Source organism: Sitophilus oryzae, unplaced genomic scaffold, assembly GCF_002938485.1.
Source record: "Sitophilus oryzae breed Bouriz unplaced genomic scaffold, Soryzae_2.0 scaffold_813_pilon_pilon, whole genome shotgun sequence".
Lineage (NCBI taxonomy): Eukaryota > Metazoa > Arthropoda > Insecta > Coleoptera > Curculionidae > Sitophilus > Sitophilus oryzae.
Genome location: NW_022147432.1, coordinates 1,296,773 through 1,320,632, shown reverse-complemented (window position 1 = coordinate 1,320,632; position 23,860 = coordinate 1,296,773). Strand labels below are relative to the sequence as shown.

The 23,860-nt window shown below is 30.8% G+C and overlaps 1 protein-coding gene across 1 annotated transcript in view; it reads right to left on the bottom strand.

Moving 5' to 3' along the window:
* LOC115889418 overlaps positions 1–22,235 on the bottom strand; it is a 50,566-nt gene extending 28,331 nt beyond the window's left edge. The window contains exons 1-2 of the mRNA XM_030909406.1: positions 22,172–22,235; positions 18,001–18,142 (exon numbers count right to left, since the gene is read on the bottom strand). Coding sequence (XP_030765266.1) covers positions 18,001–18,142; positions 22,172–22,235 — 206 coding nt within the window. The remainder of the gene's footprint in view (positions 1–18,000; positions 18,143–22,171) is intronic.
* Positions 22,236–23,860: the final 1,625 nt, after the last annotated feature.

The following is a 23,860-nucleotide window of genomic DNA, read 5'->3' as shown; positions in this document are numbered from 1 at the left end:
AAACTCCAAACGATCTCTCAATAGGATTCCTTGTTCGTATTTGTGCCTCATTAAATAGATGTTCTGCTTGTGTATGAGGATTTAATAGAGGTGTTATAACGTATGGTTTTATTGCATAACCACTATCTGCTACAAGTAAGTTGTCACCATACACTCCATTTTCAAAGTCATTTCTGACTCTGCTATTCCTAAATATGTTGGAATCATGGGCAGAGCCTGGCCATCGACACACTATGTCCTGAAATTTGAGATCAGAGCTGCAAATAGCCTGAACATTATATGAAAAAAATCCTTTTCTGTTTCTGTAACTTTCAGCATCTATCCCCCCAGGCGACTGAATTTTTACGTGAGTGCAGTCCAAAGCGCCAACACATCTTGGTAATTTAGCAATATTAAAGAATCCTTTTCTAACATTAGTTACTTCAGCTTCAGTTCTTGGCATCTTACAAAGTGTTGTGCCAACTGAGCAATTGCTTCTAGAACCATATATATTTTTCGGCTGGCTGTTGATTTATGGATGCCCCCGAAATCTCCAACAACTTGTAAAAAACTCCCAGTGGCTAAAAAACGCAAAGCAGTGCATACCATTTCTGTAGGGGTTACTGCTTGGTTTCTAAAGGAGCAACAAATAAATTATGTCCATCTTAAAACTTGGCAGGTTAGTAACAAACTATACCTGTCTGTAACAGATGAGATTTGTTCAGATAATTCATCTATTATAAATCTAACAACTTGTTTCTCCAACCTAAGTCTTGCTTTAAATTCTGTATCATTCCAAATGTTGAAATGATCTGGTCGATCTCTGTAGACTTGTGGGGCTCGAGGATGTACAACATGATGAACCAATTCCAAAAAATCTTCGTCGTCCGTAATATCTTCCCACAGATGATCCATTATGTTTGATTGCAATAAATTAATTAATTAATTTATTTATTTATATTTTGCTTATCAGCAAACCCAATAATAATCATTTAAAACGACTTGAACTGGCCTCGAACGCCCAAATTCGGACGTTCAAGATCAATCATCGATCAGCACCTGAACCCATAACGTACAACGTCTTTTACCCGTTGATCCTAAGATCATCGTGAACTCAGGATTAACTCCGTTTGTACAACCGGGCCTTAAAAATATCGTATCGATCCGGCAAGTATGTCATGCGCAATATCTCTAGATTGTCATTAGTTAATAATTTTTGAATGTTTTGATAAGCAAATTTCCATATAACTTTCATTAATCTCGTTAACTTTATTTATTCTATTAATTATATAAATTATTGATATTAACTTTATTTTCCTTTAACATATAACTTTTTCTTCATGTCTTTATTTAGCTCATGGTTGGCAATCCATATTTTATCAAGGGCTCGTGTTTTTATCTGGCTATTTCTTTGTCGCAAAAAAGGTTTTCGTTTTTCTTGGAACTACTTTGGTTTGGTCACTTTATGTTTAGCTAGTGTGAGGTACAGAGGCCTCTCGGTATTTTTGTCAAGTTTTTTTGATTTTTACCCTTGTGGGGATTTTCGAGTGTGCCTCAAAAACTACTGCAGCACCCTATCTTACCTTTTGTTTTTTTGGAGGGTGCTACAGTTTACCGGTAACGGGATTTTTACCTCAAAAAGCTGACGTGGGTCAACCGAGCAGCCCGCCTTTTTTTTTCTCATCGAGCACCCCATTCCATCCAAGGGAAGACCTAAGTTTAATCACTTGAGGATTCGTAGAAAACCCTGAGTTAGCAGGTAAAGCCTATTTTTTTTATATATTAATACATTTCTTTCCATTTTTTTTCTTCTTTAAAAAAACTATCGTTTTTATGGTATCTCGTACTATGGAGAAACTATAATATTATTTCTTCGTAGGGTTTTTTCGTCTGGGTCAAAGAAGTTTTTTCGTCTGGGCCAAAGAAGTTTTTTGTCTGGGCCGAAGAAGTTTTTTTCTTCTGTATTAAAGACATTTTCTCTGAACCAGTTTTTTTGTTGGAGCAGTTTTTTTTGTTGGTATCCATTTTACTTCTCTGGAGGAGTTGACAGTCGACGGTTGACAGATGACAGCCGACGGTGTCTGCCCAAGTCAGATGTTAATTTAGAAGATTTTCAACTATTTGGTATCGTACAATTCAATTTTTATTTTTTTCTATTTCACGATTTAAATTTTGATGGTGCCTACAAATACTGACCGTAGATAATTTTTTTCTTAACATTATAATATAATTAGAATAAATTTTCACATACACAATTCTGTTGATAAAATAATATTTCATTTTTTTTTCTCTAATTAATTTTTTTTGTAAATTTAATACTGCTGACATAGTTTCTTTTTGTCTATATTTAAATCTATTCATTTTTTTTTATCGATATCTGAATTTTTTTTTGTAACTATTAGTTCATTATTTTATTTATTTAATAATTATATTATTAATTATTAATATTAATGAATTAGCTTATTATTATTTATTTGATTTATTACTTTGTTGATTAATTTGATATATTATCTGAATTTAGTTGCGCTGATATATACATATATATATATTTTTTTTGTAAATCTTACGTGATCACGGAAGGTACCAATTTATTTACGTAATTTTACTATTTGCGTATTGTGATAAATATTTTTCTTGGTGCTCAATTTTTTTTATTGATTTATTTAATTTATTATTTGCTATTTGGTATTTTCTATTTACTGTTTCCTATTATTTTTTTTATACTTTAATAGAGGTACTGAAGCTAATCAGTTTGCATTATTATTTTTTATATTTCCTTTGGCCCTACGTCTACTTAATTCTCTGAAATACTGTTTATTTTTTTATTTTATTTATGTATTTGTGGAACTTGTGAGGCCCTAAATATACCTTGGGGGATTTCTGACTTTTTCCTTCTAAAGTCAGTGGCGCTCTTAACCCGCCCCTACTCTCCGAATTTTCTGAGCTAAGGCATAAATTTGTTCACGACCAGACCCCTGCAAATTCCGCAAATATTTATTTTTAATCACTAACTATAACTTTTTTTTATAATTATTATCTTATATTTTTCTTTCTATTTTTTTTCTAAATTGAAAAGAGCCAAACGCGTGACAAGATATTAATACATCTGGTATTATGGTATTCTGGCATTTCGTCGATTTTAAAATAAACTAACTGTTTCTATCTTATTTTTTTGTTAGAATGGGTATAATCAAGACTCAAGAGGGATACTGATACCGTATTGTAAAAATAAGGTAATTAAGGACTTATTTTTTGGTATTTATTATAATTTTGCTAATATCTTCGGTTTGAAAGAAGACTACTCTTTACTATCAGCTAAAATTAGTTTAGTTTTAATTACTATCAGCTAAATAAAGATAGATCTAATCTCCCCCCACCCCTTTATTTTAGCAGATAGGGGAAAGTGGTTTGAACAAAGAAAATCGAAAATTTACTGAAGATTATGAAGCTATTATTTATAGTACCCATTATCTAGGCGAAATTCTGTAAAAATTCTTATTTTATATTTTATATATTCTTATTTTTCATAAGTTTTTCATAGCAGTTGCGCCCCCCTAGCGGCCGTTTTACAAACTTATAAATAATTTCCAGCAATTTCTCATAGCTCCTTTAGTTGTAAATATTTTTTCCGTAAGCCCTACGGCTAAGACTTAGAGAGCTATTCTTAGTGGGACACCCTGAACAGTACTATAAGATAATGTATTACTAAATAGGATCTAATTTGGATTATTTCCCTCATCGTGAAATGGACCAATCAGCTAATCTAATTTTTCGAATAAATTTTGTATAATAATAAAATATATATATATATATATATATATATATATATATATATATATATATATATATATATATATATATATATATATATATATATATATATATATATATATATATATATATATATTATATAATCCCAAGACCAGTTTAACCGCGATTATTTTTTCGGCTTCCTTTTGGATTTTCTTTTTGTTGTTTATCACTAATTCTGAGAGATTTTAGCACCAGTTCATTTAAAAATATTGATTTACAACTCATATGTATGACTTATAAGATAATGTATTACTAAATAGGATCTAATTTGGATTATTTCCCTCATCGTGAAATGGACCAATCAGCTAATCTAATTTTTCGAATAAATTTTGTATAATAATAAAATATATATATATATATATATATATATATATATATATATATATATATATATATATATATATATATATATATATATATATATATATATATATATATATATATATATATATATATATATATATATATATATATATATATATATATATATATTATATAATCCCAAGACCAGTTTAACCGCGATTATTTTTTCGGCTTCCTTTTGGATTTTCTTTTTGTTGTTTATCACTAATTCTGAGAGATTTTAGCACCAGTTCATTTAAAAATATTGATTTACAACTCATATGTATGACTTAATGACGATTTTAATCGTTGAAAACCCCTTATTCGATATTATTTTGAACAAATAAATCGAATAAGTGGAGAAAAATACGTCAGAATTTGATATGTTGACCAAAGATGTTGACCACATGTTGACATGCAAAACGGTCCTCGATGCATTGTTGGGATGCGTAACCAAGGTAGCAGAAGCACAAACATTACTTACGAGACGTTATTTTGGAATAAATAATTAATATATAATTTTTTATAGTTAATAAAATTCATATAGTTATTTGCTTCATCCTAAGTCATTCGCTTCATTCCAAGTCATTCAGGAAATAATCTAGCCATATATCACTCAACCTATAAATTTAATTGATTAAACTACCAAAATAATTTTTTGCATGATTTTGCTTTTTAGAAAATAGTTTCATGCACAATAATTGTAGCATAAAAACCATCGACCGCTTCGCGGTCTCTTGTTTTTATTAAATTATTGTGCCATTCAACTATTTTCCAAGCAAAATCACGAGCAAAATATATTTGAATAGTTTAATCGATTAAATTTATAGGTCTTGTGCTATAATATATGATTATTTCCCTCATCGTGAAATGGACCAATCAGCTAATCTAATTTTTCGAATAAATTTTGTATAGATAAGTGATTAAATCCCAAGACCAGTTTAACCGCGATTATTTTTTCGGCTTCCTTTTGGATTTACTTTTTGTCGTTTATCACTAATTCTGAGAGATTTTGGCAAAGCATATGTATGACTTAATAACGATTTTAATCGGCGAAAACCCCTTATTCGATATTATTTTGAACAAATAAGTGGAGAAAAATACGTCAGAATTTGATATGTTGACATGCGAAACGGTCCTCGATGCATTGTTGGGATGCGTAACCAAGGTAGCAGAAGCACAAACATTACTTACGAGACGTTATTTTGAAATAAATAATTAATATATGATTTTTTATAGTTAATAAAATTCATATAGTTATTTGCTTCATCCTAAGTCATTCGCTTCATTCTAAGTCATTCAGGAAATAATCTAGCCGTATATCACTCAACCTATAAATTTAATTGATTAAACTACCCAAATAATTTTTTGCATGATTTTGCTTTTTAGAAAATAGTTTCATGCACAATAATTTTAGAATAAAAACCCTCGACCGCTTCGCGGTCTCTTGATTTTATTAAATTATTGTGCATTCAACTATTTTCCAAGCAAAATCACGCGCAAAATATATTTGAATAGTTTAATCGATTAAATTTATAGGTCTTGTGATATAATATATTATTATATTTATAAAAGTTAATAATTATTTTTTTCAAAATAAGTATAATTTATTGCATTTGTTTTCTTTTGTTCTAAATAAAAACAATATTTCATAATGGGGATGCATGTTATATTCACCTATTAATATGGTTATGCCCTCTTAATAATGTATCCTCTTAATCTCGACATTTCCAGAATGTACTGTGAAGTGTCAGCAGTTAAAACTTATAAATTCTCCATTGCTTGGGCGGACCTTTAAGTCTTTGTTGATACGTTTCAAGAGCATATTGTTAATGTGTCAATAAAGCTTCACCGTCGTAAAACTGAGTTTTTTTTTAAAAACAAAAGCACCACAAAAAGAACTTTAACTTGCAGCCCAATAATATATAAATATATAATATTCCGCTATTTTCGTTTATTTATTGAGTTATATTTATTCATTCTCTTACGGATATTAATAATGTTTAATAATAAAACTATTAGGTATATACTCGTAATTATTAATTTTATTTATATTGTAATTGTTATAAATGCTGACTATTATTACAAACACTTTTAATCAATAGAATTATTGTTTGTAAATTATATGGATTATTGGTAAATAATATATTAATTTTTGATATAAATTGTTCCCAAATCGTCAGATTATTTTTTTTGTTAATTATAAATAATCATAAATCAATTATTCAATTACGATATTTAGTTATTACAAAATTATTATTATTGCGGACACAGAATTTGAAGAACCATAAATTGAGACATTACTTATAAATCAAAAAACTATAAAAGTAATCAAATCTCCAGGAGCTACGAAAGAAAAATCTACTGGCTAAAAAGTCAAAACAAAGAAAACTATAATTTTTTTATTCTTGAGAATTTTACAAAAATTAATAACAAAATTGTCAAAAAAATATTAAATGAATATAATGTACCTTTAATTCAGTCCTAAATGTTATTCGTTTTAAACTAATCCCTTGTAACTACAGGTAGACACTACCTTGAGCTATTGACAAAATAATTAATTAGGAAATACAACCTTAGGAAATTTTATAGACGTGTTCATATCATAAAAATCAAAGAATATTATTGTTCTTTATGTCACTTTGTTAAAAGTTGCTTCATGACTTATAAGAAGCTTCTCTACGAATATTACAATTCAAGAGTTAATTATACATAGTTTATTATTCAATAAGTCTAAGGTATTAATATTTTAAAAGGACAAAACAACTAATATATGGGTGGTCCGAAATGTATTCCGGAAACTTCGGTAGCATATTCCGCAGATTAAAATAAGTAAAAACGTTCGTATAAATGTGTCCTAAAATGATTAGTTTCAGTGATACAGGGTGTAGAACTTTCATTTTTATTTCGATTTTTTCCAAATAATTTTTGAATTAACGTCAATATTTGGATGAAAATTGGTGTCTGGAAGTTTTTTGACATGACAAATTTGATTTTGATGTCAATTTGACTCCTACTTGTAGAGGGCGCCACCTACACGTGTTTTAACCATTTTGAAGAATAATAACTTTTTGTCCGTACCTGTATAAAACTACTGAGTTAAAAAATATACACTCACTACGTTTTTTACGTAAAAACTGTTCTCGAGATATTTGGAATCGAAATTATTATTACCTCTCATCATTGGCATAAATTAAACATGTTGACTAAATAGTTATTAGACTGAAATCATAAATTTGAGATGTTTTTGTGCCAAAAGTTTAACAAAAACTGTTTTTTCATAATTATTTTGAAAAAAAAAATTATGGTTAATTTAAAAAAAATAAAAAATTCCCAAATTAATAATTTCAGTCAAATAACTAACTTATTTATCTGTTGTCAATAATGACATGTATTGACTATTTCTATTCTAAATATCTTGGGAACGGTTGCTCGTAGAGATTTTTACCAAGAGACATTTTTTACGTAAAAAATCACGGAAATGTATATTTTTTCACTCAGTAGTTTTATACAGGTACAGAAAAAAATTATTACTCTTCAAAACAGTTAAAACATATGTAGGTGGCGCCCCCTACAAATAGAAGTCATATTGACATCAAAATCAGATTTCTCGTATCACAGAACTTCCAGACACCAATTTTCATCCAAATATTGACGTTATTTCAGAAATTATATGGAAAAAATCGAAATAAAAATGAAACTTCTACACCCTGTATCTCCGAAACTAAGTATTTTAGGACATACATTTATACGAACTTTTTTACTTATTTTTATATGCAGAATATGCTGCCGAAGTTTCCGGAATACAATTCGGACCACCCTGTATATATATAAATTAAAAACGGATGACCAAAATAATATTCTTTTTTCCATAACAACTGTTAAAATTGCCTTATGTCTATCAAAAATAGTAGATAAAATAGTACTTTAACCGCAAGGTAGTATTAAATGCTTAAAAACTTTATTTCTTCTCGCACGTTTTTTAATTGCTTCCGTTTTTGAAAATTTTTATATTCCTTTTCATAAGTTATTCGGGATTTAAATGGAAGTAGTTTGGATATGGCGTTTGTCGCCTCAGCCTGAATATCTGTTGGTAATTTACTTATTTCGTTTTGATCCATTTCTGGCTCCCAATTCAATCAGCAATCGACACGAAAGAGAATTAAAAAATGTTGACTCAAAACTGACAACTAAAGAGACAGCTTTATTTATTTGTCAAATTACATAGAAACCAACGCCAACTCAGCACAATATTTTTTCTACTCGTAATAAATTTCCTTGAAATAATAATTTCTGAATATTTTTTAATATGTAACTCGCTATGGAAAAAAATATTGTTTTATACACGACGATAAAATTGCATAATCGTCTCCCGAAATTAATTAACCTTTTCGGTCAACGATAAAATACCATTTTATCGTCTTGTAGAAAAAATAACTGTTAACCACGTTTCAATATTAAAATTCCAAAATCGTTCATTCTTATAGATTACCTGACGCAACAGACATTATTTTTATAGATAATAGTAAAAATGATATGCTCGTGATGTGCCACGACCTAGTAAGCTTCGTTTCATACAAGCATTACGAAAAGAAGTATACTTCTATTTTATAAATTCCGTATTGATTCCTCTATCGAACAAATGGAAACGTCAAAAGGCACACCCGACAGATTTTACAGTTATCGCCCGCGCGCCGCGATCATCCCTGCGCTGTTAAATCGTACCACTATCTTTTCGTATCTGTATAAAGACGGTTGTTGCAGTTTTCATTCGAGCAGGTGCGATAAAATTTGAGGAAGCTGCAAATAGAAATCAGTTCGTTTACGAGAAAGCCCAGCAAAGTTTTAGAAAACTTTGAATATATTGGTATCCGATGGTGTGGTTCTACAAGCTTATTTTCAGATTTTATATAAAATGAAACGTGGAAAAATATAATACAGCTAATAGTAATACGAATGTTAATTTTTTCTCCAGCGATATCTTAAAAAGTAAAGAATGTTGAAACAGATCTAGAAAATACTTAAAATATAACGATGGTAAAATTTCATTATTTTTTTTGAATAGCAACTGTTAAAATTGCTTTATATCTATTGTCTAGACTTAGTTATTTTTAAGTGTGTTGGCCTTGGCTAACTGCATAGACAAAGTTAACTGCCTGCCGCAGAAGGCGCTCATGTTTTCCGAAAAGGAAGAATGTAACCTAACCTCAAATTTAAGACAGCGAAAAATTAAGGCGCAAAAGAAGGTTTGTTAAAAAATACACGTTGTAAAAGTATTTGGTGTTTTTCCGGAGTTTTATCCTTCTAAACCTATGGACGGAGTTGTGGAATATAACAAAAATATTAAACATCTATCAAAAATAGTAGATGAAATAGTACTTTAACCGCAAGGGTAGATTAAATGATACTTTAACAGCGAGGATAGGTTAAAATTTTTATTTCTTCTAGGACGTTTTTTAATTGCTTCCGTTTTTGAAAATTTTTGTATTCCTTTTCATAAGTTATTCGGGATTTAAATGGAAGTAGTTTGAATATGGCGTTTGTCAAACTCAGCCTGAATAGTACAACTCAGCCTGAATATCTGTTGGTAACTTAACTTATTTCGTTTTGAGCCTTTTCTGGCTCCAATTCAATCAGCAATCGACACGAAAGAGAATTAAAAAATATTGCCTCAAAATTGACAACTAAAGAGACAGCTTTATTTATTTGTCAAATTACATAGAAACCAACGCCAACCCAGCACAATATATTTTTTCTATTCGTAATAAATTCCTTGAAATAATAATTTCTGAAAAACGTAACTCGCTATGGAAAGAATATTGTTTTATACACGATGATAAAATTGCATTATAGTCTCCGAAATTAATCTTTTCGGTCGACGATAAAATACCATTTTATTGTCTTGTATAAAAAATAACTATTATATTAGTTATTTTTAAAGTTATCAGTGACTAAATTTTTAAGAATTCTAAAATCTCAACAAAGTGTTCGAACAATAATTATTCAATGAATATGTACTTTTTGTAACGTATATAGATGAAGGTTTTAAAAGGTAATGCAAAATCCATTAATTTTACAACTTCAATACTTTTTATTTTATATTTAATATAATGCACATCAAAATAGTTTTTTATGAAACTGTATAAATGTATCAATATATCAAAGAATAAAAAATATTATTGTGTCTGTCATTTTGTTAAAGTTTTTTTTCATAACTTAGATGGATATGAATAAAACTTCTCTCCGAATATTACAATTCCGTAACATAGTTTGTTATTCAATAAGTCCAAGGAATTCATATTTTAACAACTAAATATCGAATTAAAAATGGACGACGAAAATAATATTCTTTAACTATATATTTCATTATATTAAAATTCCTAAATCCTTCATACATATAGATAATCTGACACAACAGAAAACAGAAAGATTATTTTACTTTTATTTCTATAGATAATGGTAAAAAATAATACGCTCGTGATGTAAATTCCAAGACCTAGTAAGCTACCTTTCCTATAAACCAACTTCTATTTTCTAAATTCCCTATAGATTGGTCTATCGAACAAATGGAAACGTCAAAAAGCGAACCCGGCAGATTTTACAGTTATTGCCCGCCGCGAGCATCCCTACGATGTCAAATCGTACCATTATTTTATGCGTATGTCTCTCTATCTTTTCGTATCTGTATAAAGACGGTTGTTGCAGTTTCCAGTCGAGCAGGTGCGATAAAAATAGAGAACGCCGTAAATAGAAATCAGTTCGTTTACGAGAAACATCAGCGAAGTTTCATAAAACTTCGAATATATTTGAATCCGATGGGGTGTTTCTACAAGTTTATTTTCAGATTTTACAGAAAATCTGAAAATATAATATATCTAATAGTAATACGAATGTCAATTATTTCTCTATCGATACCGTAAAAAGTAAATAATGTACTAGACAGTTTAATGATGCTGAAAATAAATTTATCTCAGTTTTTGTTTTTAAAGTTATCAGTGAACTTAATTTTTAAGAATACAAAAATCTCAACAGAGTGTTCGAACAATAATTATTCAATGAATATGCACTTTTCGTAACGTTTATAGATAACTAGACAAAGGTTTTAAAAGGTAATGCAAAATCTATTAAATTTACAACTTCAATACTTTTTATTTTATATTTAATATAACGCACATCAAAATTGTTTTTTTTATGAAACTGTATAGATGTATAAATATTTATATCAAAGATTAAAGAATATTATTGTCTTTCTGTCATTTTGTTAAGTTTTTTTTATAACTTATATGGATATGAATGACACTTCTCTCCGCATGTTACAATTCAAAAAAATCCATAACATGGTTTGTTATTCAATAAGTCTAAGGAATTCATATTTTCACAACTAAATATCGAAATTAAAAATGGATGACGAAAATAATATTCTTTAACTATAAATATTTCATTCTATTAAAATTACTAAATCCTTCATACATATAGATAATCTGACAAAACAGAAAACAGAAAGATTGATACTTTTATTTCTATAGATAATGGTAAAAATAATACGCTCGTGATGTAAATTCCACGACCTAGTAAGCTACCTTTCCAACAAACCAACTTCTATTTTCTAAATTCCCTATAGATTGGTCTATCGAACAAATGGAAACATCAACAAGCGAACCCGGCAGATTTTACAGTTATTGCCAGCCGCGAGCATCCCTACGATGTCAAATCGTACCACTATTTTATGCGTATGACTCTCTATCTTTTCGTATCTGTATAAAGACGGTTGTTGCAGTTTCCAGTCGAGCAGGTACGATAAAAATAGAGAACGCTGCAAATAGAAATCAGTTCGTTTACGAGAAAGCTCAGCGAAGTTTCAGAAAACTTGAATATATTTGGATACGGAGGAGTGATTCTACAAGTTTATTTTCAGATTTTACTAAAAATCAAAGACGGAAAAATATAGTATACCTAATAGTAATACGAATGTTAATTTTTTCTCCATAGAAACCTTAAAAAGTAAAGAATGTACTAGAAAATCTAATGATAGTGAAAATAAATTTATCTCAGTTTTTGTTTTTAAAGTTATCAGTGAACTTAATTTTTAAGAACACTAAGATCTCAACAGAGTGTTCAAACAATCATTATTCAATGAATATGCACTTTTTATAACGATTATAGATAACTATAGATGCAGGTTTTAAAAGGTAATGCAAAATCCATTAATTTTACAACTTGAATACTTTTTATTTTAAATTTAATATAATGCACATCAAAATCGTTTTTTTATGAAACTGCATAGATGTATCAATGGTAAAAAATAATACACTTGTGATGTAAATTCCACGACCTAGTAAGCTACCTTTCGTACAAGCCAACTTCTATTTTCTAAATTCCCTATAGATTGGTCTATCGAACAAATGGAAACGTCAAAAAGCGAACCCGGCAGATTTTACAGTTATTGCCCGCCGCGAGCATCCCTACGATGTCAAATCGTACCACTATTTTATGCGTATGTCTCTCTATCTTTTCGTATCTGTATAAAGACGGTTGTTGCAGTTTCCAGTCGAGCAGGTGCGATAAAAATAGAGAACGCTGCAAATAGAAATCAGTTCGTTTACGAGAAACCTCAGCGAAGTTTCAGAAAACTTCGAATATATGTATATGGATACGAAGGAATGATTCTACAATTTTATTTTCAGATTTTACTAAAAATCAAAGACGGAAAAATATAATATACCTAATAGTAATACGAATGTTAATTTTTTCTCCATAGAAACCTTAAAAAGTAAAAAATGTACTAGAAAATCTAATGATAGTGAAAATAAATTTATCTCAGATTTTGTTTTTAAAGTTATCAGTGAGCTTAATTTTTAAGAACACTAAGATCTCAACAGAGTGTTCAAACAATCATTATTCAATGAATATGCACTTTTTATAACGATTATAGATAACTATAGACGCAGGTTTTAAAAGGGAAAAGAAAACTTGAATACTTTTTATTTTAAATTTAATATAATGCACATCAAAATCGTTTTTATGAAACTGCATAGATGATGTATCAATATATCAAAGATTAAAGAATATTATTGTCTTTCTGTCATTTTGTTAAAAGTTTTTTTTCATAACTTTATATGGATATAAATGGCACTTCTCTCCGAATATTACAATTCAAAAAAATCCATAACATAGTTTGTTATTCAATAAGTCTAAGGATTTCATATTTTAACAACTAAATATCGAAATTAAAAATGGAGGACAAAAATAATATTCTTAAACAATGTTTCATTCTATTAAAATTCCTAAATACATATAGATAATCTGACACAACAGAAAACAGAAATATTATTTTACTTTTATTTCTATAGATAATGTTAAAAAATAATACGCTCGTGATGTAAATTCCACGACCTAGTAAGCTACCTTTCCTACAAACCAACTTCTATTTTCTAAATTCCCTATAGATCGGTCTATCGAACAAATGGAAACGTCAAAAAGCGAACCCGGCAGATTTTACCGTTATTGCCCGCCGCGAGCATCCCTACGATGTCAAATCGTACCACTATTTTATGCGTATGTCTTTCTATCTTTTCGTATCAGTATAAAGACGGTTGTTGCAGTTTCCAATCGAGCAGGTGCGATAAAAATAGAGAACGCTGCAAATAGAAATCAGTTCGTTTACGAGAAAGCTCAGCGAAGTTTCATAAAACTTCGAATATATTCGAATCCGATGGGGTGTTTCTACAAGTTTATTTTCAGATTTTACATAAAATAAAAGGCGCACGTAGATATGTATGTAAAGTAATATAATCTTAAGAGTAAAATGTCTTGATCGATACTTATATTATATAATTAGTTATTTGATTAGATACATATTTACTAGACTCTCAAGACATTGATATCAAATGTCATGAGACATTTATCAATAAAATTATGATTAGTTGGTATTATCATAGATTATTCGATTCTAGCCTGCCAACTTATGGCAACTTATGACAATGATGGCGAACCTTTTGAGCTCGGTGTGTCAACATTTTGAAACATCGAAACAAAATTTCAATGAAGGACTATTAGTGCTACAATTTAAAAATAATTTTACAAGATACACAATGTCCCGAATAAGTAAAAAATATTATAGTTGTATATTTTTAAATGGAACACCCTGCATATTATTCTGTTTTTAGATTCTACAATTGAAGTAAAGGTAAATTTGATTAAAGTTTATCATACTTAAACCTTACCGTTTTTGAAATATTTTCAATTTTGTGAAATTGCAGCAAAAAATGTAAGGCTTCATTTCTCCAAGGGTATTTTTAATAGTAAATATTTACTGAAGATTATTTATTGATCAGATATTGGTGTTGCAATAATAAAAATTATACTACCTTATACAGACTGTCCAAAAATGTATTAAATAATTACTAGCTTTAAACGGCAATAACTTGTTTAATTTAAATGAAACACCATGTATATTTTTGAATCAGATGCCCAATTTAATTGTCTATCAAATTACATTCTACCATTTTATACTTATCTCTTCAAGTTTTCGTAGAAAATGCATTTTCTAATAATTTAGACCTCATTTATCACTGTACCCATGGAATATTGACATTCTAAATTTTTTTAAAGCAACATATGTACAAAATGTACAGGTGGTAAAAATAATAATATTGCAAGCCCATTTGGTTACAAAAAGAAAAGATCATGGCTTGATTGGTTATCTTTCTCCATTTGTTTCTGTCTTTCGCCTTTATTCTCCGCCCATCCACTCTTATTCTTCTCAAGTCCTCTTCTACATCCTTTTTCCATCTGATTCTCGATCTATCCCTCCTTCTCTTTCCACCTATTTCACGTTTCATTATCGTACTAGGAATTCTTGCTTCAGCCATCCTTTCAATGTGTCCCACCTCAGTCTTTGTGCTCTTGCTACTCCCGTTATACTCGGTGCCCGATATAGTTGCTTTAATTCTTTATTTGTTTTTCTGGTCCATATGTTGTCTATCTTCTTTCCTCCAAAAATCTTCCTCGGTATTTTTCTTTCCCAAATCTCTAGCCTCGAACTTTCCGTTGCAAAAAGCTAGTAATTTTTTAATGTAAATTTTTATCCACTCTGTATAAGGTAGAATTTTGTTTATTATTGCAACACAATATCTGATCAATACATAAACTTCAGTAAATATTTAGTATTGAAAAATGACGCCGTAACATTTTCATTGCAGTTTTACAAAATTGAAAATATTTCAAAAACGGTAAGGTTAAGTGTGATACACCTTAATCAAATTTACCTTTATTTCAATCGTAGAATCTAAAAATATAATAATATACAGGATATTCCATTTAAAAAAATACAATTATATTATTTTTTACTTATTTGGGACACTCTATATCTTGTAAAAATATTTTTAAATTGTAGCTGTAATAGTCCTTCAACGCATCCAAAACTTACAATTATTTATAAAAATCTGATCGTTTAGCTACAATACTCCGAGTCGTATGCGTTGAACAACCCTGTAAACATATTTAAATACTAACTACATACAAAAGCATTGAAATGCATCCAAACTTAACTCCAAAACGACGTCCCGTCAGACTCTAAACCGTCCAATTTCCTTTCGCGCTCTTTACCGCCGCCATCTCCGTTACAATTACCATCCTTATCCGCTCCCTTTTATCCCCCCCCCCCTCCGTCCGCCCCTGAAAAACCGTCATCGTATGACGGCGCCTTCGCCCGTTCTTCCTCCGTATATGATACACGTCATAATAACGTGAAATTGCGAAAATCTAGTTATTCCGCTGCATAAAAATATTTCAATTTCCTCGGAGCACGCGGAAAGATTCCCGTATTGACTGGTGGCAGAAGAGGGAGGGGATGAAAAATATACATATACTGTGGTAGAACATTTTCGGAGTCGTATCTTACACGATTTCTGGTTTGTAATGGGACCGCTGCTGACGGTATTGAAGGAGACGTCTTTTATTAAAAGATGAATAATAGAGTAAATTTTATCTATTATATTAGATTCTGTAAATTTTTTGAATACGGTTAAAGGTTGATTCTCACTATACCTTCCGTTTCCATTCCATATTCGTTCCGTATTTTTTTTGTATTGACGCTATACGTAAGCTTCCGTTCCGGATCAGTTCCATACTTTTTCTTGTAGAATTTATATCATTACGCAAGTTGTATTTTAAAAATTTCTATCTTTTGAAAAAGGTAATAGATTTAATTAAGAGGTGAAAGAATGAATATCAGCAAAATTTTAACAGAGCTGGTACAAATATAAGAACTTGACAACGCTGTTTCCGATACACTTCAGTCCGTCCGCCAAAAAAATGTATGGAAGGAAAGGATATGGAACAGAAGGGAAACGGAACGGATAGTGTGCATTGTCCTATTTATTTACATGATATAATATTTTATGTAAACGGAAGGGAAACTGAAAGGAGTTGATACGAAAAGTATAGTGAGAATCAACCTTAAGGCGGCGCGGCGGTTACATTGTATCAGTGGTGGCGCGTGGTTCAATACTTTAGGAGTGACCAATAGAGGTAGGCCAAAAGATTCGATTCACCGCTTAGAATACGGTTCGTTCAATTGAATCGTGGCCAGCACGGTGTAGTATAATTATTCAAAGACTCGGCTTGAGAATAAACCAGGAGTAAACGCAACTCCATAAAATTTGAACGATGAGCCGTAAAAAGAGTCGTAAGTATTGAATCGGATAACAATGCGATCGTTCATTCAAAGAGTAGTGAGAATTGATTCAATGCTTAGAATACGGTTCGCTCAATTGAATCGTGGCCAGCACGGGTCCATAAAATTTGAATGAGGAGCCGTAAAAAAGAGTCGTAAGTATTGAATCGGATAACAATGCGATCGTTCATTCAAAGAGTCGTGAGAATTGATTCATTGCTTAGAATACGGTTCGCTCAATTGAATCGTGGCCAGCACGGGTCCATAAAATTTGAATGAGGAGCCGTAAAAAAGAGTCGTAAGTATTGAATCGGATCAGAATGCGATCGTTCGTTCAAAGAGTCGTGAGAATTGATTCATTGCTTAGAATACGGTTCGCTTAATTGAATCGTGGCCAGTACGGGTCCATAAAATTTGATCGACGAGCCGTAAAAAAAATAAGTATTGAATCGGATCACAATGCGATCGTTCGTTCAGGGAGTCGTGAGAATTGATTCATTGCTTAGAATACGGTTCGCTCAATTGAATCGTGGCCAGCACGGGTCCATAAGATTTGAACGATGAGCCGTAAAAAAGAATCGTGAGAATTTAATCGGATCACAATGCGATCGTTCGTTCAAAGAGTCGTGAGAATTGATTCATTGTTTAGAATACGGTTCGTTCAATTGAATCGTGGCCAGCACGGGTCCATAAAGTTTGAACGACGCGCCGTAAAAAAGAGTTGTAAGTATTGAATCGGATCACAATGCGATCTTTCGTTTCTAAGGCTCATTCGTTCAAATAATCGTGAGAATTAATTCAACGCTTACAATACGGTTCGTTCAATTGAATCGTGGCCAGCACGGATCCATAAAGTTTGAACTATGAGCCGTAAAAGAGTTGTAAGAATTGAATCAGATCGATGCGACGCTTAGCCGGGCACCAATATTTAGACTTGAACAAAAGCCCTAAAATTTTTACAAGAAAAAACTTATTCATACTGTGCTTAGTACGGGAATCTTTAGTACATTTAATTTTCAAGTTAATATTTTTGTTAAAATAATATTTACCGACTATAAAGTATAATAAATATTTATAAAGACCATTAAATGTCGGTCTCAAAGACAAAATCGTGTTTTTATGCAACTTATGCAAAAATATTTTTAGACATACTGTTCGTCAAATGATTTTACATGAAATAATTTACTTACTTATCATAGACGACGTATTTGTCCCCACTCTCTTCATAGCATTCACCTTTTGTCTCTATATGGGTGTTGTTGATAAGAAGTAGTGTTGGTACTCCGCTTTGGAACCACCGGCCCTGCCAAGATTTCTTGAATTGACATCCAGCTGAAACGAAAATAGGCGTTATTATACAATTTCAATTATAATTTATTTACTTAATTGATAAATACTAGTGTTAAGGTTTCGACAGACGATTACAGAAGAAAAGCAGATGACGTCCATACCAATCTATTTATTTTAATAAAAAAAGTTTTGGAAGATGGTGCATTTTGATTCGTGTTATTACGTGTGTTTTGTGTCTTTTGAAGTCAAGTGGAGGGAAAATTAACTGTAGACCCAGAGCACAGTTTATAGTTTGATTTGGTTTGGTTTGGTTTGGTTTGGTGTAATAATAATACTCTTTGTTTTGTTTGGTTTGGTTTGGTGTAATAATAATACTCGGTGTCCAGGCAGAAAATCTTATACACCAAAAAAATAAAGTTACCATCAATAAAGTTTGTATACCATCGCGTCATAGATAATTAATGCATCTCGCATATGGTACAAGGATCGTACTAAACATATACTAAAACTCGAGTAGCTGTAAAATAATGACATCACACGATAGGTAAATAAAGGATTTTAGTAGTGTAGAAAAATAATGTTAAACTAGACCGGTTTAAAAACATTAAGATTAAATTTAATTAATCAACCTTTAAGGTATAAAATTCGGTAAGTGTTATTATTATTATTAAAATAGTTTGTTTTATTTATGTAGTTTTATTTATTTCTGTGGAATAGTATAAATTTGTATTTGTACATAAGTTATATTGATAAATACAATAATACAAGCGGGAAGTTTCTTGAAGCTTGAAAATAAGAAATAGTTCTTTTTTATATTTTTTTGGTATGTGGTGTTTTGTTCTTGTTTGTTTTATATTAACACATACCGTTCTTTTTAATAATATAACTCGATTATATTTTTTCAGTTTTATACAGTTTTTCAGTTAGGTTAGGTTATATATTTTGAAGTAATCACTTGTCACTCAAATTTTAAATATATTAATTTCCTCCTATGCGTTCCAATAATTGGAATTTCCTACTATGCGTTCCAATTATTGTACCAACTTATTTCTTTGTGAAATAAAATAAACTACTTTGAAATTAAAATGACAGACACACCTATCACTGTCAAGGATTTTTATGGTGTAAAAAGGGTGAACAAAAAGAGAAGACAATATCGATGCTGGGAACATTAATAAAGGGATAATTTTAAAATATATAGAGTCATCAATAGATGCCTTTTTCTCCATTTGTTTCTGTCTTTCGCCTTTATTCTCCGCCCATCCACTCTTATTCTTCTCAAGTCCTCTTCTACATCCTTTTTCCATCTGATTCTCGGTCTATCCCTCCTTCTCTTTCCACCTATTTCACGTTTCATTATCGTACTAGGAATTCTTGCTTCAGCCATCCTTTCAATGTGTCCCACCTCAGTCTTTGTGCTCTTGCTACTCCCGTTATACTCGGTGCCCGATATAGTTGCTTTAATTCTTTATTTGTTTTTCTGGTCCATATGTTGTCTATCTTCTTTCCTCCAAAAATCTTCCTTGGTATTTTTCTTTCCCAAATCTCTAGCCTTGAACTTCATTCAACTGGGACCTAACGCAGTTGTAGAATAAGATTAATAATTAGTTATTTGAGTACTGAACTGTATTTTTTGTTTCCTTGAAAAGACACTAAGACATACAAAATTTAGTGATAACCATAAATTTATTTTTGTTAACGAAAATATTTATGTAATCGTTTTTAATCATACACTTTTGAAATGAAACATTTACTATTATCTGTTTCCTTGTTTTAGCCTGAGCATCCCTCATATTACCTCGTTAAACCCTCTCGACAAAAGGAATCATCGTTGCCGACGCACAAAGGTCCATTCCAGAGCCCCGTTTTATAAAGACCAGCGGCACCGTATTTACCGACACAGCCGCTCGAATTTACCCTCCATTCCCCTACAGCGGGAGATACATATTACATGTAAAGGTTGTTACACACCATACACATATGGCATACTACTAGCACAACCTATTCAGTATCAGCCGGATAACATGTGACAGCGTGTTTTATCGGAAGTAATTACCCAAGTGCATCAAAATTACCGATATTTTTTCATGAAAGCATGTTGTTAAGCAGTAAAAACTGCATGAGTTTATATTCATTTTTGCCATAAGAGCCCGACTCCGAAGGAGGAGGGCTCTTCTTTACAAGGAAACAGATACCATAAGTTATAAATATAGAAAACAAAAACGAAAAAGAAGTTTTTGAAGAAATAAAAACATTTTTTACTTTATTAAAGTGACCCAGTGCCCTAATTTATATCTCAATTAAAACTAGAACCGCTAGTCATAGTAAAGGACTTAGGCGATATCAGGTAATGTATATAGAGTAACTAGTTAAAACTATACGTGCCGATCTTTGTAAACACATTAACTAAGCAAACCAATTTACTAGGTAGTTTGTACATTTACGGACTAAATTCCTTGAATGTAACATACATACAGCCACGATATTCAATACACGTTAACAAATATAGGTTTGAAAAATTATATTTCTTTTTAATTAATTATGGTTTCAAAGTAAAAATGTTCATTAAAATAATTCGTTAGAAGAACCAGATGAAAAAAACAATAATTCTGTTATAACTTACTAGTAAGTTATGACACAATATTATTAAAAAAAAACGGCATCAGCGAATGCTTTGAAATGAAGACAGCTGTCATTTTATTTGTAGACTTATACAAGGTGGCGCCTCTTATACGCCGCGGAGGCTCCAAGGAGAACGACAGTTTGTATTGAAATGAAATTTTGTGAGCATACACCATCGGACAAAAGTAGAGCAACAAAGTTCATTTTTATTCATGTTTGAATAAAAAAAAATATTAGGTTGTGTTTTCGGCTATGTTTACTAACACACTATCCTTACACTAGAAGTAATATTTTACAAAATTTTGGTGTACTTTTAATCAGTTTAAAAATGGTAAATAATAATGATTATAAAAATTGATGAGAATGGGGGCGACAAAAGTAGAGCAACAAATTGTATTCAACAGATTTTATTGTGTCTTATTATTATTTATTTCAATAAAAATATTTAACACATTTAAGAACAATAATAATTGAAAGTAATACATTAGTAATTGATAGAATATCCATTATTATTAATAACTTGCTGACAACGGCGCGGCATTGAAGCAATCAACTTCTGAATGACATTTTCGGGAAGATTTGTCCAAACTTATTAATTACTCATTAATTTTATCTATCACGGATTGTTTATTTGGAAACATTTGGGTACGAATACGACGTTCTACTTCTTTACAGAGATTTTCAATGGGGTTAAGGTCTGGGGATTGTGCTGGCCATTGCAAAACTCGAACGCCATTTTCCCTAAACCACTGTTGAACAACTTGTAAAGAGTGTTGTAGATCGTTGTCTTGTTGGAAAATAAAACGCAGTGGCATTTCCCATTCTGCATAAGGAAGCATAACATTCTGCATGATATCCCTATAAACAAATCGGTCCAACATCGTGTCATTAATAAAGTGTATAGGGTCTATCCTATTCCATGAGAAACAACACCATAAAAATACACTGCCTTTACCGTGTTTAATTGTAGGTGTTACGTATTTAGAATTAAACCTTGTATTGATTGGTCGCCCCACACGTCTCATTCTATCAGAATTTAATATTTTGTGGCGCGTTTCATCACTGAACAGAACTTTTTTCCAGTCATTGACGGTCCAGGTTAAATGCCGACGTGCGAATGCCAGCCTTGCTACTCTATTTCTTTCCGAAACTAACGGCTTTTTAGCTGAACGTCTTCAAAATAACTATGCATCTACAAATCTTCTTTGTACTGTTCGTATAACAACCGTAATTTCTGGAATTTCGGCAATAATTCTAGGTGCGGACTTCCAAGGATCATTTTGAGCAATTCTTTTGATGCGTCTGTCGGTCATTACTGTTGTTTTCTTTGACCTTCCCGATTTTGTGGCAACTTTTCTAAGTGCCCCCTGTCATTATACGATGAAATTATTTTAGATACACTGTACCGCGATAACACAAACTGTCTTGAAATGTCGGCTTGTTTGTTACCTTCCATGAATGCATTCACAACTCTTTGCTTCAAGTCTTTTGAAATTGGAATTCCTCTTGGCATGACTAATCCAGCATAGAAATGTTTAAAAAAACATAAAATAAACCTCGCACAATTGTTTTGGCCTTTACTTTTGCTAAAACCCTTCTTTAGAATGAATTATTTGAATGTTGCTCTACTTTTGACGCGTTACTATTAAGCATTTAAAACTAAATGTCAAAATAAATTCATTTGTTTTGTTAGTAAAAATTCTTGCTGTCATGAATACTCATAGCCTAATTCGTAGTTTTTAAATTTATTGTATTAGTATACATTATCATGCATGTATAATTAAAAAATCGCGATTTACAAATATTTCTCGAAGTGTTGCTCTGCTTTTGTCCGATAGTGTATATAGGTTAATTCAGAGCACTTTTTAAAAATATAGGTTTTACAGGGTGTCCCCCAAAAAAGTTACATATTAAAGTTGTGTTTTTTGTAATGGAGCACCCTATATATTAATTGATTTTCGGATTCTGGGAGAAAAATAAAGGTGAGTTTTATAAGAGAAGTATATGACTAAAATGTAAGGTTTTTGACATATTTAACATTTTCTAAAAATAAAGAACACTTTTTAAATTACAATAAAAGCTACCTAAATTGGAATTTACCCGGTATAGCCCAATATGTAGTTAAATCTACTATTGTACTTTAAATCAAATTAAAACTTGATCCAAAAAGTTATACAGGGTGAGACAAAATTAATATTGAATATTGGTCACCTTTAAAGGCATTTTACTCTTTTATTTTAAAAGAAATACCCAGTATATTATCCGATATTCGATGGAGAATTCATGTCTCTTCAAAATACTATTAAGGTTGCCTACCCCTCAAACAAAGATTTTCTTAGATATTTTCATTTACATGATTTAATCTGAGTAGATCTTTATTATTTGATAAAATCTAGATGGCTGTGACATGTCTGACGTTACTTCAACATAGCTGTCTAATTTAATAACTTAAACAACTAGTTATCATTTTGTGTCAGTTAAAACAAAAAAAAATCTCAGAAATTTGCCGAAAATACAACCTTATCCTACATCAGAGAGAATTGACATAATTCTATTAGTTGGTGAATGCTGCAGTGTGCACATTAATAGAATACTTAAATGCACCTGATTTTATCTAGTCTTGTTTTTTACGGGGATATGTTAAAGACAGTGTTTACAAATGTAGCTGCTTTTCGAGGTGAACTCCACATATGCCTTTTAAAATTAAAAGATCTTTTGAAAAGACCATGTTATGCAGTTAACAGGAAAAGAAGCATTTTGAGCATTTGATTTGATCTAGCTAATTTTTCCACGCGCCACCCTGTACATTGTGTTTTTGTTCACTCATTAGAAGATATTTATTTATATGTATTAATACTTTTTATTTTCTTCTATTGTACCGATATTACAGACTCTAGAACAAAAGCCCTAAACAAACATCATGGATATAAAATGCAAGCGATGTGAAAGTTATCTACAAAAAATATTTATTTATACTGTGAGACGCAAAATGTGTTTGTAATTTGTTTAAATGAACGAATCGTAACAGCCGATTCATTAAGCCGATACACTAAAAGAATCGTAATGCGAATCACTGCTTCAAACTAACAACGCTCGTGTGTAACAACCTTTGGGAAGTGAGGAGGCAAACACAAAGGC